The sequence below is a fragment of the Arctopsyche grandis genome, chromosome 12 (genome assembly GCF_051622035.1).
Source record: "Arctopsyche grandis isolate Sample6627 chromosome 12, ASM5162203v2, whole genome shotgun sequence".
Classification (NCBI taxonomy): Eukaryota; Metazoa; Arthropoda; class Insecta; order Trichoptera; family Hydropsychidae; genus Arctopsyche; species Arctopsyche grandis.
In genome coordinates this window covers 5864248-5880461 of record NC_135366.1, presented here as the reverse complement: position 1 = coordinate 5880461, position 16214 = coordinate 5864248, and the positions used below count along the sequence as shown (strand labels likewise).

At 32.9% G+C, this 16214-nt stretch overlaps 2 protein-coding genes across 3 annotated transcripts in view; both read right to left on the bottom strand.

Annotated features, from left to right (window-relative positions):
* Positions 1-16214, bottom strand: part of LOC143920042 (uncharacterized) — a 366222-nt gene that overhangs the window by 248605 nt on the left and 101403 nt on the right. The gene's annotated exons all lie outside the window — the stretch shown is intronic.
* LOC143920033 (serine protease gd-like) lies at positions 6071-13181 on the bottom strand. Of its 2 annotated transcripts, none has more exons than XM_077442714.1 (8): positions 13017-13181; positions 11587-11806; positions 10913-11078; positions 10516-10831; positions 9173-9348; positions 7418-7677; positions 7194-7338; positions 6071-6744 (listed from the first exon to the last, which is right to left on the bottom strand). In XM_077442714.1, the coding sequence occupies exons 2-8, from the start codon at positions 11782-11784 to the stop codon at positions 6542-6544; spliced, it is 1464 nt and encodes a 487-aa protein (XP_077298840.1). In that variant the 5' UTR covers positions 11785-11806; positions 13017-13181; the 3' UTR covers positions 6071-6541. The 2 variants fall into 2 exon arrangements, with proteins under 2 accessions (XP_077298840.1, XP_077298841.1); XM_077442715.1 differs by having other exon boundaries at positions 13013-13087.

Sequence of the window (16214 nt, the reverse complement as noted above, 5' to 3'; positions counted from 1 at the left end):
ACATTATATTAAAAAAATATTTAAATAAAATAGATTTCATGTTATATTTACTAACAATGAATAAATCGACCATGGATAATTCGTTTCCAACTCTGTGCAGTCTCAACATAGCTGAGTTCAATGAGTAATTAGTGGTAAACCACTATGTGGTAATATGAGCGCGCGATATAATTTTATTTTATTTAGCGTTGATAAAGAACTATGGCGATTAAATATTGGATATATTGAGGATATACACCGCATCGCCTTGCATTTCGCTGCCTCAATGTGAGGTGCCCATCTCATTCTTTTATCAAACGTTACTCCTAAATATTTTATTACTGACTGCCATTTCAGACTTTCTCCAGAGGGGATTTTCAGATCTGAACTTGGCTTATGTTTTCTAACACTAAAGAATATGGCGTCTGTTTTGGTTTGATTAATTTGAATTTTCCACTTAGTGAAGTGTTCAGTCATTGTTTTAATTGCAAATTCAAGATTTTTAAGAATAGTGTCTGGTTTTTTGCTACTTGTGAAGCAAGCTGTATCATCTGCATATAGGGCTATGTGACAGTTTTTTGGAATAGGTATGTCATTTATATATATGGAGAACAAGAGTGGGCCAAGCAAGCTCCCCTGCGGAACGCCAGCTGCGATTATTTTTGGAGATGATAATTCATTATTTACGCTAACCACTAGCTTTCTACGAGTTAAGTACGATTTGATGATGAGAATTAGGTAGTTTGGTATTTTGTTAATAAGGAGCTTATGAATGAGTCCATCGTGCCAAACCGTGTCGAAGGACTTTTCTATGTCGAGACATACCATTCCGGTACTTCTCTTCATATTAAAGTTCTTCGTCACGTGTTCAGTTAGTCTTGTTAGTTGTTGGGTCGTGGAATGTCCAGTGCGAAATCCGAATTGTTCATTTATTAATTTCTTATTTACGACTTTAAGTAAACGTGTGTAGATTATTTTTTCCAGAATTTTTGAAAGCGTGCAAAGTAAGCTAATGGGTCGATAATTGGCCGGGTTTTTTGAGCTTTTATCGGGCTTAAGTATGGGAATTACGTTGGCTGTTTTCCAGTATTCTGGGAAATACCCGGTGAGTAAACATGCGTTGAATATTTTAGATAGTGAGACTAAAGCTTTAAATGGAAGTTGTTTGATTGTGATGTTATCTATTGAATCTCGCCCAGGTGCCTTTTTATTTTTTAAATTACGTATTATATTTTGGATTTCACACGGATGCACCAATTTTATATTTTTAGTACTGTTAGTGGGAGTTTTTGTGATGATTTTAATGGACCGGTTGACTTTATTATGCGTTGGTATGTGATTGTAATGTTGTGTGAGTGTGTGATGTTTTTGGAAGGATTTTGATAATAGTTCTGCTTTGTCGCTATCACGCGTCACTGAGATTCCTGCATCATCTAATGGAGGAATCGAGTTTTTTGTCCTGCGAATCGCTTTAGCTAATTTCCATAGAGAGCCATCAACTGAGCTCAATTTTTCTAATTTTTTAGACCAAGCTTCATTTTTTATTTCTTTGATTCTAATTTTAATTTGATATGTGAGCTTATTAATTAATGTTTTCAATGCTGGATTTTTTGATGTTTGCCAAATTTTACGGAGTTTATTTTTACTTTTAATTAGATTTGCAACAAAGTCAGTTATCTCTAATTTGTGTTCAATGTATTGTGTCTTAGGTATGTGAAGGTGTTTGGATCGAGTTATTGATTCCGTTAGGTGTATTATGGAGCTGTCGATTTCGGTTTTGTTTGTGAGTGTGGTAGAAGTTAGAATGGTTTGGTCATTTATGTACGACTTGAACTCTCGCCAGTTAGCTCTCTCGTAATCCCAACTATGCTTGATGATTTCCTCGGGTTTCCCGTCGATTGAGAAGATTATCGGGAGATGATCAGACGACAGGGTTTGAAGGGCATTTGGTGTCGATATTTTTGGGCAGTTCTTGACGAGGACAAGATCTAGTGTGGATGGTTGTGAGTTATTTGTGGGATAGTGTGTGTATGTATCCGGATGAAGTAAGATTGTATCTGTTAGTTGAATGTATTTAAAAAGAGTTGTGCCTTGTTGGTCAGTGTTTACGCAACTCCATAACGGATGTTTGGCATTTAAGTCAGAACTACCAATGTTAAATATTTTGTTAAGATCGGATGCCAATAATCGTTTTTGGGGAGGATTGTAAGCGGATGCTACTATGTGACGGGTGTTGTTAATTGTTAGTTCGATGGCGGTTAGTTCTAAATTTTTTAGTGGCGGAGTTATTACGCGACAATGTTTAATTGACGATTTTATAAAAATGGCAACTCCCCCTCCATGCTGTTCTCGGTCTTCGCGATAGCAGTTAAAGTTAGGTAGGTTAATACGGATATGAGGTTTTAAGAAGGTCTCGGAGATTAAAACTATGTCAACACAGTACTCACCGATCGCCGACTCTAGTTCGTCAATCTTATTCTTAAGTCCACGAGCATTCCAAGCTAGGATGTTCAGGCGCCTCCCGTTAATCAAAGACATCGAGATATTCGACAAGCATGAGTGCCAGCTCTAGTTTGTCGGTGCAACCGCTGGCCTTGGCACGAATCTCCTGGAGGATCTTCAACATCTTCGTCATAGACGCCATGGAAGTTAGGTCTGTTGTTGGTTGAATGTTGGGATTGGTTGGTTGGTGGGGTTTTTTAGGGATATTTGGGATATTTGGTGAAGGAGTTTTAATGGTCGGTAGCTTTGGGAAGCTATGATCGTTAACGACCGGGATATTTTGTGGCTGCACCACTGGGAGTTTCCAAGGGTTGGCTTTGACAATTGATGCTCGATTCTTCCTCGATTCCAGCATTTTCAGATAGCTCTGTCTTTTTGGACAGTCTTTGAAGTTAGCGGGGTGAGATCCTGAACAGCCTGAGCAGACAGCAGGGGTAACTATTCCTTGATTGCATTGTGCGGTGAGGTGAGTGCCGGCACATTTGACGCACTTGGCCTGCCGATTGCAGTTTTTCGCAGCGTGTCCATATTCTTGGCATCTGAAACATTGAGTAATATTTTGTGATTTACTAGTATATTTAACGACACTGACCTTTGTGTAACAGATGTACCGGATTTCTTTAATCTTCTTTGCCGATACCGATGGCTCGAAGAACACCAAGTATAGCTCGGTGGCGTTGCTCCTAGGCTCCTTCGTCTTCATCTGTATGACTTTGGTTACAGGGAATCCCTGTCTGATGATGTCATCTTTAATATCAGCTTCCGGCAATTTCGGCAAGCCACGTACGACACTTTTTATTTCCTTTTCCTCCTTCCTGGAAAAGGTATGGAATTGTCGGTCTGGTGTCAATCCATCCCGAAGTTTTTTAAAGTCTTCAAGACTTTTACATTGTATCTTGAAATTATTTTGACCAATGTAAGTCATTGTGAAGTCTTTTATAAACTTCTTGATCGACTCGATCATGCTGCCGTGAGTGCCAGTAGCTGTCATGATGTTGGGCGGGATTCTTCCACCGCTTCTGGGGACATCGGAAACTTCCAAGAGCCCTTCAAATTTGTTTTTCTCCTGAATTTTAAATTCAGGAGCAACATCTTTTACGTTCTTTGCCGTATGTTTTGGAAACTGCCACTCGGTCTCCATCTGAGCGGTCTGAGAGCAGCCTGGTTGAGGAGCTTCGGTTGTAGTTATCAGTGTCTTCTTAATTCGCTTTTTCAGGTTGGATCCTCGCATGGTGCCAACATGTGTTCGTTTGGTGTTCGTTTTGTGGGGGGTGTTTGTGGTGTATGTTAAAAGGTGTGGGTTTTTTGACGGTATGGCGTATCGCTGTATTATGAGCGCTCGCACAGAGAGTACGTCTTCGGCACGTCCGTTCTCACGGAGCGTCGAGAGACGAGTGATTTGGTATTATTTAAAATCATCTCAACATCAACAATCTGGACATTTTCAATTTCATTAGAAACTTCATAACCAAAAATATTATGCAACGACTTCGATTTAAACTGCTGAAGACATTTATATATCTAACTGAATTTTTTCATATACTTCATCTATGCTATATTTATTACTTGACTGGTTTGATTAAATTCAATTTAATGTTTATTTTAATGGACTGTCTAAAATCAGGAGGCATGGAAAAGTGAAGACAGTCTAGAAAGTTTTATTTGGTCATTGTTAGAGACCCGTATTTTGGGCATCTATTTTTGTCAATTTTAGCATTTTCATTTTGCATTTTAGCGTTTTAGGGCATTAAAAATGTTCATTTTAGCATCTATTTTTATGAAAAGTTTAATTTTAAATAATAAAAAATTTCGATGAATTTTAATAAAATTTATATACATTACATATATACAATTTTAGCTCAACACAACCATTAAAAAATAATAGAAAAATTCAAAAAGGTTTTAAAATTAAAATTACAATGAAAAAAACATGAATATAAAAATACAAAGACAAAAAATATGAATATTAAAATATAATATTGTAACGTACGCCGCGGATTAAGCGAATAGAATCCCAGAGACTGTGTGACCGTTCAAAGATTATCTGTAACGGATATCTGTTAACGGATTAACTAAATGCATACCGTGCGACTGGTATAAGTGGGTTTTAAGGATTAGCGACAAGCTAAGTGCATGAAACAATGATTGCACTTCTCATACGGTGGGAATACATATCCGAATACGTGACTATACAGTAGGTAAACAGATTAGACGTCCTGAGAGATCTACCCCTTATAAGGCGGTACGTAGGCGATATCAGGTCATTCTGGACTGAGCAGTGACAATACGTGTATCTCCTTAATCATCAATAAATGCTGTGAAACGACTGTTGGCCTTTTACTTGGATCCTCCACCCACCCCTACGCAACAATACCAATTAAAATTGATTAAAACTTAACATGGAGCATATTTCTACAGATTCTTTTTTGAGATTCGTGCGACGATCGGTAACAAGTATATTGTATTTACTAAAATACCTTTCAGCATCCACACTATTGACGGGACACCAAATAGATTTTAGAGCGGCAAAACCAAACTCTTCATATTTAATTTTTGTTGCCATCAATAATAGCAATATATCCGGCGTGGATTAACTTCTTATATTCTCTATTAATTGTCTAAAAAGGTGCTGATATCCTTCCAAACATTGAGCCTCTGTTAATACATTAAACAATGGCAGGTTTCTAAAAAACAAAACTGTTTCTTTAACATTAATATTAGATTTTGAACCTGCCTCAGATGGATTGAATTCTTTACTCCATGTTCGGAGGAATAGATTTGTCTCATTTAGTCTTGGGTGCGAGTCTAGTTTTAAGACGCTTTTTTGAGCAGCCTTTTGGATACACAGCTCCAACTGTCTTCTTTTATTTACATTAGTAAGGTAAACTGCAAGCTCTGTTTTATCCCCTCAATTTCTTCACATAATAAATGGGCAAAGGGATAGAAAGACCCTCCTAATTGTCTATTAATTTTATAAATTTTATGCAAATTTCTCTTTTGTTTGTTATTTTGGCATCTATTCGCATATTTTACGAATTTAGCATCAATTAAGCATTAATAGCAAAGTGCCCAAAATACGGGTCTCTAGTCATTGTCATAGAGGTTAGAGGGGGAAAAGGGGCAGATCTTTGACAAGTTGCGTCGGTTTGACCAAATTCGATCAACAGGCTATTCCCAACCGCAAAATATTTCTACATGATAACGTATCAAGAAATGAGGCATAGGACTGTTGTAGGTTTTAATATAATTTCTATTACAAGTTTTTGGTGAGTATTTAAATAAAATACAAAATATATTTCAAATACATTATATTATATAAAAAAAAATTAGTTACATATATAAAATATCAAATTATTATAATATCTATTCAATAATTATAATTATGTACGCAATAGAAATGATTATGATATAATAACGATTACATAAAAAATGCAGACATATTTTCACTAACATACCTACATATTATATTTTTATTAATGTATATAAAATCATATAAACTGATCCAGGGTAGGGTGGTTGGAAACTTGGTTTCTTGTAAAACGAAACAAACAAAATTATTATTTTGAATAAAAACACCCAATTTTTTTTTACTACCGCCATCTATGTATTAAATTAATGACTACCAAATTACACCGAGATTAAAAATCTTCGGACCTGAAATGCTTCTTAAACGATATTTTATCTCTATCGTAATGGCAGAGGATCCATTTACTTATATTGATGACCAATATGAGCAATATGGCAAAGTATGAAAACGATCGGATAAGAGGCAAACTTTTTCCTGAATTGTAATCGTAAGTGAAACGTAAAGGAGGTATGTAAATAATAAAAATGCTATTAGTTTTCAAAAAACGATAACTGAATTCATCCAACAGTTTTATTAAGTTAAGGAAAAAAGCCAGGTTTTATATTTTGAATAAATTTTTATAGCCACTTAATGAATTTGATTTGATTACATTTTATTCATTCAACCCAATCCACTCCAAAATTGAATCCTGGGTGATATTGTGATTCTTCTATTAACATTTGAACATGTCTTTGTATACTTATCAAATTTCCACTATCCCTTGATGCTGTTTACCCAATTAGAGTACTTGCTGATGTCCGTGTAAAGGACATGCTCTCTCAAACCACACGCTTCACCGGTTTCTTTGTCTGGAAGACTATTGGACACTATACCTCTGATGTGCCACCTGTTGTCCAAATAAAAATAAAGACCACCGCCAGAATCACCATTGCACGGTCCTGTGCCGTCGTTATTTCCTGTAAACATTAATTGTGAAAAAAGTATACATAAATTGTCGATGCGGTGCAAACGATCGACAAGCGCCAGACAGACTGAACCACAGATTAACGACACGTGTACCTTATGCTTATTATTTACACTAAGCGAAATCTACCCGAAGTCCCGACATACCTACTCTGTATACGATCTGTGCTTCTGATACTTTAGTTCCGAATTTTGCCTTATTAAACTCTCCAGAAAGATCCAACTCAATTTTAATAATTACCATTTTAATAATTGCATCTGTGCACATCGAAAGGTTACTCGTCATCTGATGTGCAATCTATCATTCGTGAAGTCGAAAATTGCGTTTAAAGCAGCCATCCAGTTGATCTGTGGTTCAGTCTATCTGGCGCTTGTCGATCGTTTGCACCAAACCCATAAATAAATTGAAAACATAAGAAGATCTTCATAGTTGGCTTTTTACCTGCGCACATAGTCGTAGAAGACGTGAATGGAATTATTCTTGGATCATTTCTTTGACACTCCTCCGTTGAAGATACCTTCGCAGTAGATTTTTTCAGATCAGGAGTCACCGAATTCCCATACTCGTCTTTGCCCCATCCAACTACCTTAAAATTTAAATTCCGATCTATACTACATAAGTCACAGTTTCATTCAACAATGTTCATTTGATTCATTATCGGTTACCGTTCCAGTCCTACCGACTAAGGTATTGTAATTGATGTCTGATATTCCAAAGCAAATCGGCTGAATGTAAACTGTGTATTCGATTCGTGATATTTTCAGGATGGCTATATCGTTATGCAAGCTAACGCGATTGAAATTTGGATGAATGTGCATTTGATCGACGTTTTTGATTTTTATATCATCGTTCCACTCGTTTATGTTGTGTAATCCAAGTTTGGCCAGTAATTTTTCGCCTTTCTTAGTTGGAACACAATGAGCAGCTGAAATAATCAACAATGTCAATTAAAAATTCAGAAAAAAAACCGTTAAAAATTAAGATATTTTTGATATCCCAAACAAATCAATTTAACGTCTTTTTTCTTTTAATAAGGTTGTAAAATAATGAAAAAAAAAAATCAAAATTCAACACCAGGTGTCCTCTTTTTTTGGATTCAATTATCTAACAAACAGCTCAACATATCGGAATGATTTTTTTTTTTTGCTTGTAATATAAATTATAAATTTTATGCAATAATATTTTTCAAGTACTTTTACTCTAGAGAATCTAGGTTTTTTTTATGTTTTTCAAAAAATCTTTCAGTTTAATGAACTAAAATTTCATATTAGTAGTTTAATCCAAATATGAAGGTATATATAAAATTTGGGTGAACACCAGTCAACCGAAAGTGGCAGTTTAATCTTGTTAGATTTTTCTTCCACAATTTTGTGTACTCTTCACGGAAAAATTCAAGTAATCCTTGTATCAATGTGATAAAAATAAAAAAAATCATGAAATTCAATCAACCGGAAGTGAGATTTTTTTCCTCTTAGAAAAGTCAAAAATGTTGTGACCACATGATTTTTTTCTACACCACTGTACGTATAAAGCTGAAAGTACTATACTGGGAGTTCTGCAGCCCATATGGACGGCAAAAATAGCATGAATTTGTACTATACTGGGAGGTCTGCAGCCCCACAGCCTATATAGACGATCTGCTACTGATGTACGTATATTTCACTATCGAATTTTCTTTTTTATACTTCTTAAATTTATCAAATCCATAAGATAAAGACGTGGGTTTGTCACATCCGATATTTTTTTTACTATTATTCAAGTAAATATAATCTGATTTAAATTTATTTTCTATTTAATTTTTTGCATATCTATCTTCAAAAGTTAGAATGATAACTACATTGCATATATAAATATCAAGATATGTATATGAAATTACATTTAAATGTGACCTCTACAATCTTTTCTCAGAATGTGCTATATTTTTTAATTGATCTTATCCTGTTATTTATACACGAGAATGAGAATGAGAATGTTTCACAAAATAATCACACTGTAAAACTGTTGAAGCCTCCAACATGAGTTTTCCAAAATCGTATGCTAGTACTAATTGGATTTATTTAAAAATTAATTAAATTAATTAGTCAAATCTGTTGATCAAGCTTACGAAAATTCTTAAAATTTTATTTATGCTAATAATTTTACTTACATATCGATGGCTTGGTTTATGTTCATTTTTGAATTCGTATCGAATTTTAAGTTTGTAGATGCTCGAATAATTCAGATTTTTCCTTTCAAGGTAATTTATGTATACTACATAAATTACCTTGAAAGGAAAAACATGAATTATTCCAGCATCTTCAAACTTGAAATTCGATGCAAATTCAAAAATGCACCAAGCCGTTGATATACATATGTATATCTAATACTGGTTTTAGCAGATCATATCTACGGTTTTATCAGACCAATAATTGTTTTCTTACCTGTGACTATATCGATATTAGATATAAGGGAACCGGAACATATGAATTTTGTGCTGCCAGATTTAACACTGAGAAGGGCAGTAACCCACGGCCAATCACCCCGTTCAGTGTTTTCCCCACCCTTGATCAACGCATTGGTTGCCACCTTCGATCTTCCACATATTTGTATATCGTAACTGCATAAACAAGAAGTACATATAATCAATCATAAAACTTCAATTCATGTAAGCCAATGTTACCCAACTGATGATCTGCAGATCACTAACGATCTACAGAAATAGTATTTTAAGAATGAATAAATAATTATTATAAAAAAAAGTTTTTTAAAAACATACCTCTTCTATAATTTGTATATAGAATTGTTATTTTGAATCAAAATACCATTATTTTATTTTGCTACCGCCATCAATGTTTAAAACTAATAAACAAACGGTGGATAGACGTCAACGACTATCTCGCCGGGCAGATTTAAAACGCGTCTTACACGATATTTTGCACCATCGTAATGACGGAGGATCCATTTACTTATATTGATGACCAAAATGAGCAATATGGCAAAGTATGAAAACGATCGAATAAGAGGCAAACTTTTTCCTGAATTGTAATCGTACGTGAAACGTAAATGAGGTATGTAATAATAATAATAAAGGAGGTATGTAAAAACGTCAAATTATTGTAAAAGTACCGTTAGTCCAGCGTAGGTAGTCATAAAAGTCGAATGTACTGCCAGCATCTTCTGACGTTCGCTTATATCACTATCAACGTTTACAACAATATGAGTGACCAAAATATATAAGAGAGATAATGAGAACCTATAGAGCAAATTTTATAAAATATAGAGTGAATTATAGGCGTTTAAACAATTAAAATCTGATATGGCCAGATCAGGGCGAACAGGTTAGAAGACAAAGGACAATAGCCTGATAGATGATTAAACGTCAAATAACCCGAAAAATCAGAAATTTGAAACGCGTTGTATACGATAATTTATCTCCAACGTAATGGCAAATGATACATTAACGTATGTATATTGATGACCAAAATGAGCAATATGGCAAAGTATGAAAACGATCGGATAAGAGATATAAAAAATGACTTCTTAAACGAAAACCATGTGAAAAGTAAAGGAGGTTAGTAAGAAACTTAAAGGAGGTTAGTAATAATTAGTAAAAAGACATTTATTTAATTTGAAGATCAAGTAAATGTCTTTTTCTATATGTATATGAAAAAAAAACTTTTTATTTCAGCGTTAGTGGTCCATAAAATGTTCTTCTAACTTTTGGTGGTTCACATGTCTAAAAAGGTTGATAAAAGCTGATATATTTTAACTATATAGTACTTACTTATTTTGATCAAATGATGGCGATGCAGTAGGTTGTATATACGCCGGTATTCGTGTGGTACTTGGTGGTTGATAAATTTGCGGTCTCATCGTTGTAGTCTGCAGTTGTTGATAAATTAGCGGTCTCCGTGTGGTTGCATATACTTGTTGGTAAATTTGTGGTCTCGATGTGGTAGTAATTGGTTGTTGGTATATTTGTGGAGCCGTTGGTATTGTGTTGGTGGGTTTTTTATTGCCAGAGATACCATACTTTGAGGTAAATAGCGTGTGATCGAGATTTATAGATGTTATATGTTCTATATTGTTTGTAAACTCCTCTAGGGGAAGTAAAAACAAAAATAATACAATTCATCTGTTCAAATGAGGTATCTTTAGTATCGGATAGTTTAATTGTATACCTGGTGGTCCTGAACAATATTGTCTGCCATTTATTTCGACTGAAGTAAGTTTGGGGATTGGATTTGATAGTGGGAAATTAACTTTGTAAGTTATAACACCACCACTTTCCACAATTTGAGCTACTTCTTGGTCATTTCCAACTAGTTGTATACTTCCTACATAGCTCTGAAAAAATATTTATTCCAAATATATATAAATGATTTAGTATTTTAGTACATATATCATGTATTGAATTTTTCATTTAGCAAGAATCTCACAAAATTTGTGTGTTATATTTATTTATTTTTTACATACATATATACCAGGAAGGCCTTTCAGGTAAACCCCAATGCGCCTTCCTGGCCAATTACAAATTTCAATTACAATGCAGCATTTTTATATAAACCACTGAATTACGAGACACTGAAAAACTACTCTGATAGGAAACGATCGACCTGAAGTCACAAATCCAGGTCTAACCAACAGCATACTCTGAAAAATTCATTTTCATTCGAGGCCCGGGCCCTGGGATCGAACCCGGCGCCTCTCGACGCTAAGCAGAAACTTAACGACCGAGCTATGCTGCTGGCTATGAAAAATTATAAGAGAATACTTATGTTCACATAATGGAAAAGGGGTATTTTTTATGTAATTAATTTTATTAAGGTATTTATTATATATCTAATATATTCACCGTTGGTAATTGAGCACCTATTGACATTTTGATAACCAATGTGATCTGTGTTCCAAAATCACCCGAGGGTATCCTGAGAATTCCATGCCATTGTCCTCCGTCATTCTCATAGCGAAATAGATTAGGACAAGGAGAATTTTGAGCGGCGATTTCTGTGATTATCACAAAAAAAAAATACCAACGATAGTATTTTGTCATGTTTCCAATGATCACATATTCACTACAAAGCATACAATATATACATATATTTTTAATTAAATAAAGAGAAATATTCATATTATTCACTCAAGTACACTGAACATCGACAACTTTAAATTTAAAATTAGATAATATTCACTTGGTACACCTTAACTTTAATTACAAAAATTTTAATTACAAAAACTATTTTTTTAGAAAAAATACAAACAAGATTAAAAAAATATAGACATATCTATGTGATATCTATTTATACAAGCACGGTATAAATAGATATCACAAAAAAATCGTTTTAATACAAAATTCCAACATGGTTATTAAAACTCTGACCACTTTGTGTGATTTAGTGATTATTAATACATTAATTCCAGTAATAATAATTTTTCTCATGTGCAATATATTTGTTGTATGTTTGAATAATTTATTTAATCTTAAAACATTTAACTCAAGTTGATTAATTTGTTGAGTATACACTATTTTTATGAGAGTGAATATGGTGAAAATTAAAGTTCAATTAATTAGCACCCTTATTATACTGACTGATGAATAATTAACTAATAGTAAAATTTATTTATAGTAAAACGATGCCCTTTTAACTTTTCTGTACAGTCCATTTTCAAAATAAATTCAATTCGGTGACTAACCACTGCAATTTACGAATTCGTTTTTACGCATATCTACATATGTATGTATGTACATACAATACCATTAATGAAAAAATGTTATGAATAACAATTTCATTTTGAATTTTTTTTATTTCTAAATTTTCTAGAAGAAAACTATTCAATTAAGAAATAAACAGTTTGAGGTTATGTAAATTTGAAGATTAATTGTCAGGTTTTTGATCATTAATCATTTATATTCTTAATATTCTACTTCGTACATTTATTATTTTATTCCAAAAAAATTCGCTTTGTTTATTTAGATTATAATGTATATGTATGTAGATAATTTATATAAAGTACAAAATTATAGAAAAAATAAAAATTGCATTATTTTTATTAATAATAAACATTTGGGCTAGAATTAAAAATTTCATCATTTCTGTATTATATTTGAATACAAAAAAAATGTGCATTCAAACAAAATACCAGAATTTGCCAAATTGCAACGATCCAGTTTATATATCATATACATATTGTGCTTATATATCATATACATATTGTGCTTATATATCATATACATAATTATATTATATCATATACATAATTATATTATATCATATACATACATACCTCTAAGAAGCGATCCGAAAAGACGCGTTTCGGAGGCTGTTTGTGTAAAACTAACACGATGATGTCGAAAAATGCCTTCAAAATCACGTTTTCATATTCGCATGTGTATTCGTCACTTATCCAGTTCGAATGACCTCGTTGAAAACATGATATTGTGGGAAAATACTAATGATAAGTAACATATAAAATATCGTCCTTAGAATTTGTCATTATGCTGAAATTTTTTTAATAAATTACAAAGAAAGTCTTACACTAGCTGATTTCTCTTTTATGATCTTAAAACTTTAAATTTCACAAAATTTCTCAAATAAAATGAACAAGGTTGAATTTTCTATTTTTTATAAATAAATATTTTTATATATAAATGTGACATGTAAATATATATATATATATATATATATATATATATATATATATATATATATATATATATATATATATATATATATATATATATATAAAGTTCGAACAGCTATACCTAGAGCAGTGGTTCTCAAGCGAAATTTTACCGTGGCCGCACAAGTGATAATAGTGGTCCCATGGTAATGACTGGTGGCTGTACCAAATTCAATCAAATAAATTTAAGTTACAAAAAGGGGGTTTGTAAAAAAATAGATTAAGTTCTTCATAAAATAAAAGAAATTTTAACATTTTGGTATCTATTTATTTAATAATAATACTGTTACGTACACCGCCGAGTAAGTTCAATCGGATTAGGCCGAGTAGCATCCCAGAGACTGTATGACCGTTATAATTGGTTTCAACGATTATCTCTAGACTCTAAATGCATGTAGGCTAAACAATGGCCACCGAATTGGTTGCTATTAATCCCTTCGCAGAAGTGACCGATACCGTGGGACTGGGTGTCGTGGGAATACATATCCGAGTACGTGACCATAACAATAGGTAAACAAATCGGAGATCGAAGATGCCCTGAGAGACCTGCCCCTTATAAGGCGATACTTAGGCGATATCAAGACATTCTGGACGTAGCACTGGCGGTGTGTGTATCTCCTTAATCATCAATAAATGCTGTGACACGACTTTGGCCTTTTACTTGGATCCTCCACCCACCCCTACGCAACAATATAAATGGAAATTGTTCAATACTTCTTTATTCCAATGCAAGCCGAATTGCTGCTTCTAAGTTTGCGTCTGTCGGCTGGTTTCTAAATTTGTTTTTAATAAAGTGCATTACACTGAATGATCATTCACAATATACGATAGTAGGAAAGACAATATTAATAAAGCGATTGTTGCCAAATCTTTATGTTGGTTTGTTTCATTGTCAACGTATATATATGTATATTTCCGACCTAAATTTTTGAACCGAAATATTATTAAAATGGGTTTCAAGTACTTGATCATGACTATTTTCTATAATGCATATTTTACGTTGGCCCAGTTAATTTTATTTTTATTTTACATATATACCAGGAAGGCCTTACAGGTAAATCCCAATGCGCCTTCCTGGCCAATTACAAATACAAATACAGCATTTTTTATTATAAGTCGTTGAATTGCGAGACACTGAAAAAACTAGCAAATTAACGAGACATCTATGAATTGTACATAAATTTTTATTGTACATCCATCAAATTTCAAATAGTGGTGACATAGTAGGTAGGAAGGATTTTTAGCCAATTTTTTTTTCCGGGAACCGTTTCAACAATGAAATCAGAGAAAATTGGCAAACTCTGATAGGAAACGATCAACCTGGAGTCACAAATCCAGGTCTGACCAACAGCATACTCTGAAAAATTCATTTTCATTCAGGGATAGAACCCGGCACCTTCTTGACGGTAAGCAGAAGCTTAACGTCCGAGCTATGCTGCTGGCTAAATTAATTTAATTTCAATTAATTAATTACTGAAAATATTTTTAATCTATTTTGCAGTACTATGAACTTTTTATTTGTAATGAAAGGAGAATATACAAAAGAAACCGTTTAAAAAAATTAAATTCTTTGAACCTTTTATCAAGATCCAGATTCAGAGATTTAGCACACTATTATTTTAAGCTTTAATTTTAACTTTGAAGTTGTGTCTGTCGTCTTATCTTATGATATCACTAACAGAAGATAAAATTGAAAAATTTACATTTTCAACTGGTGCTGGTGGCCGCAGTAAAATCCTTTAGTGGCCGCACATAAGAACCACTGACCTAGAGTCTAAAATATTACATGGTTGTATATTTAAATAAATAAAACATATTTATAATAACGATTTGGAGGACGCCGAGTATATCAGCAAGTTTATAATGCTAAATAAATTAACAATTGCTTAATTCATCTATGGAATTATTAAATTATGTTCAATATTTTATATGAAAATCTCAAAAAAATTCTGCATATATGTATATATGTATGTATGTGTGTATGCTTAGTACCTTTCCTTGTGGATCGAAATGAGGTAATATACATTTTCCCCAGTCAAATCAGTGGCGTGCCGTGGAAATCTCCCCGTTTTTATCTCACAGCCTAACTTACATATGCGCGAGCAGGATACAATGGGACTAGGTGACGTCATATTGCTCGCGCACACGTGAGAGGCTGTACGATAATAACTGACCAAGTGAAACTAATAATAACCTTGTAAAAACAGGGAGATTTATATGTACTGGTCCATGTATAAATAAATTTCCGATTTTATATTTTAAGAACAAAATAATATTCATATGAAGTAATACACCTTAAACTTTGATAAATTCCAACTGGAAAATTACAAAATATTATATAAGTTGAATGTTACATCTGTATATTAATATAGGCCATCATATTATAATAATTTCAGTGATTATCAACTGGTTAGTCAGTAATTATTATATATGTAGTCAGTAATTATTATATATTATACAGTTATTATTATATATTATACAGTAGTTATTATATATAATTATTATATGGACATACAATTAAAAATTGGTCGTATGTTTCTAACGAGTAAAATTAAATCTCATTTTAAACCTAACATATTGTATGTTAATGGGTTCATTATTATTTTGGAAAATTATTATATATGTATAAATTGGAACATGAGAGTACACCTCGTTGAAAGTACGAGTCAAAAAAGAAAACTTTTCAGAAAAAAAAGAAACGCAGCACTAATAAAATTATTATTGAAATTTTCAAAAAATCGAGATGTTTTCAAAGTTTTTAATATCACTGTCGATGTAGTCATAAAAAATATTTATAATAAT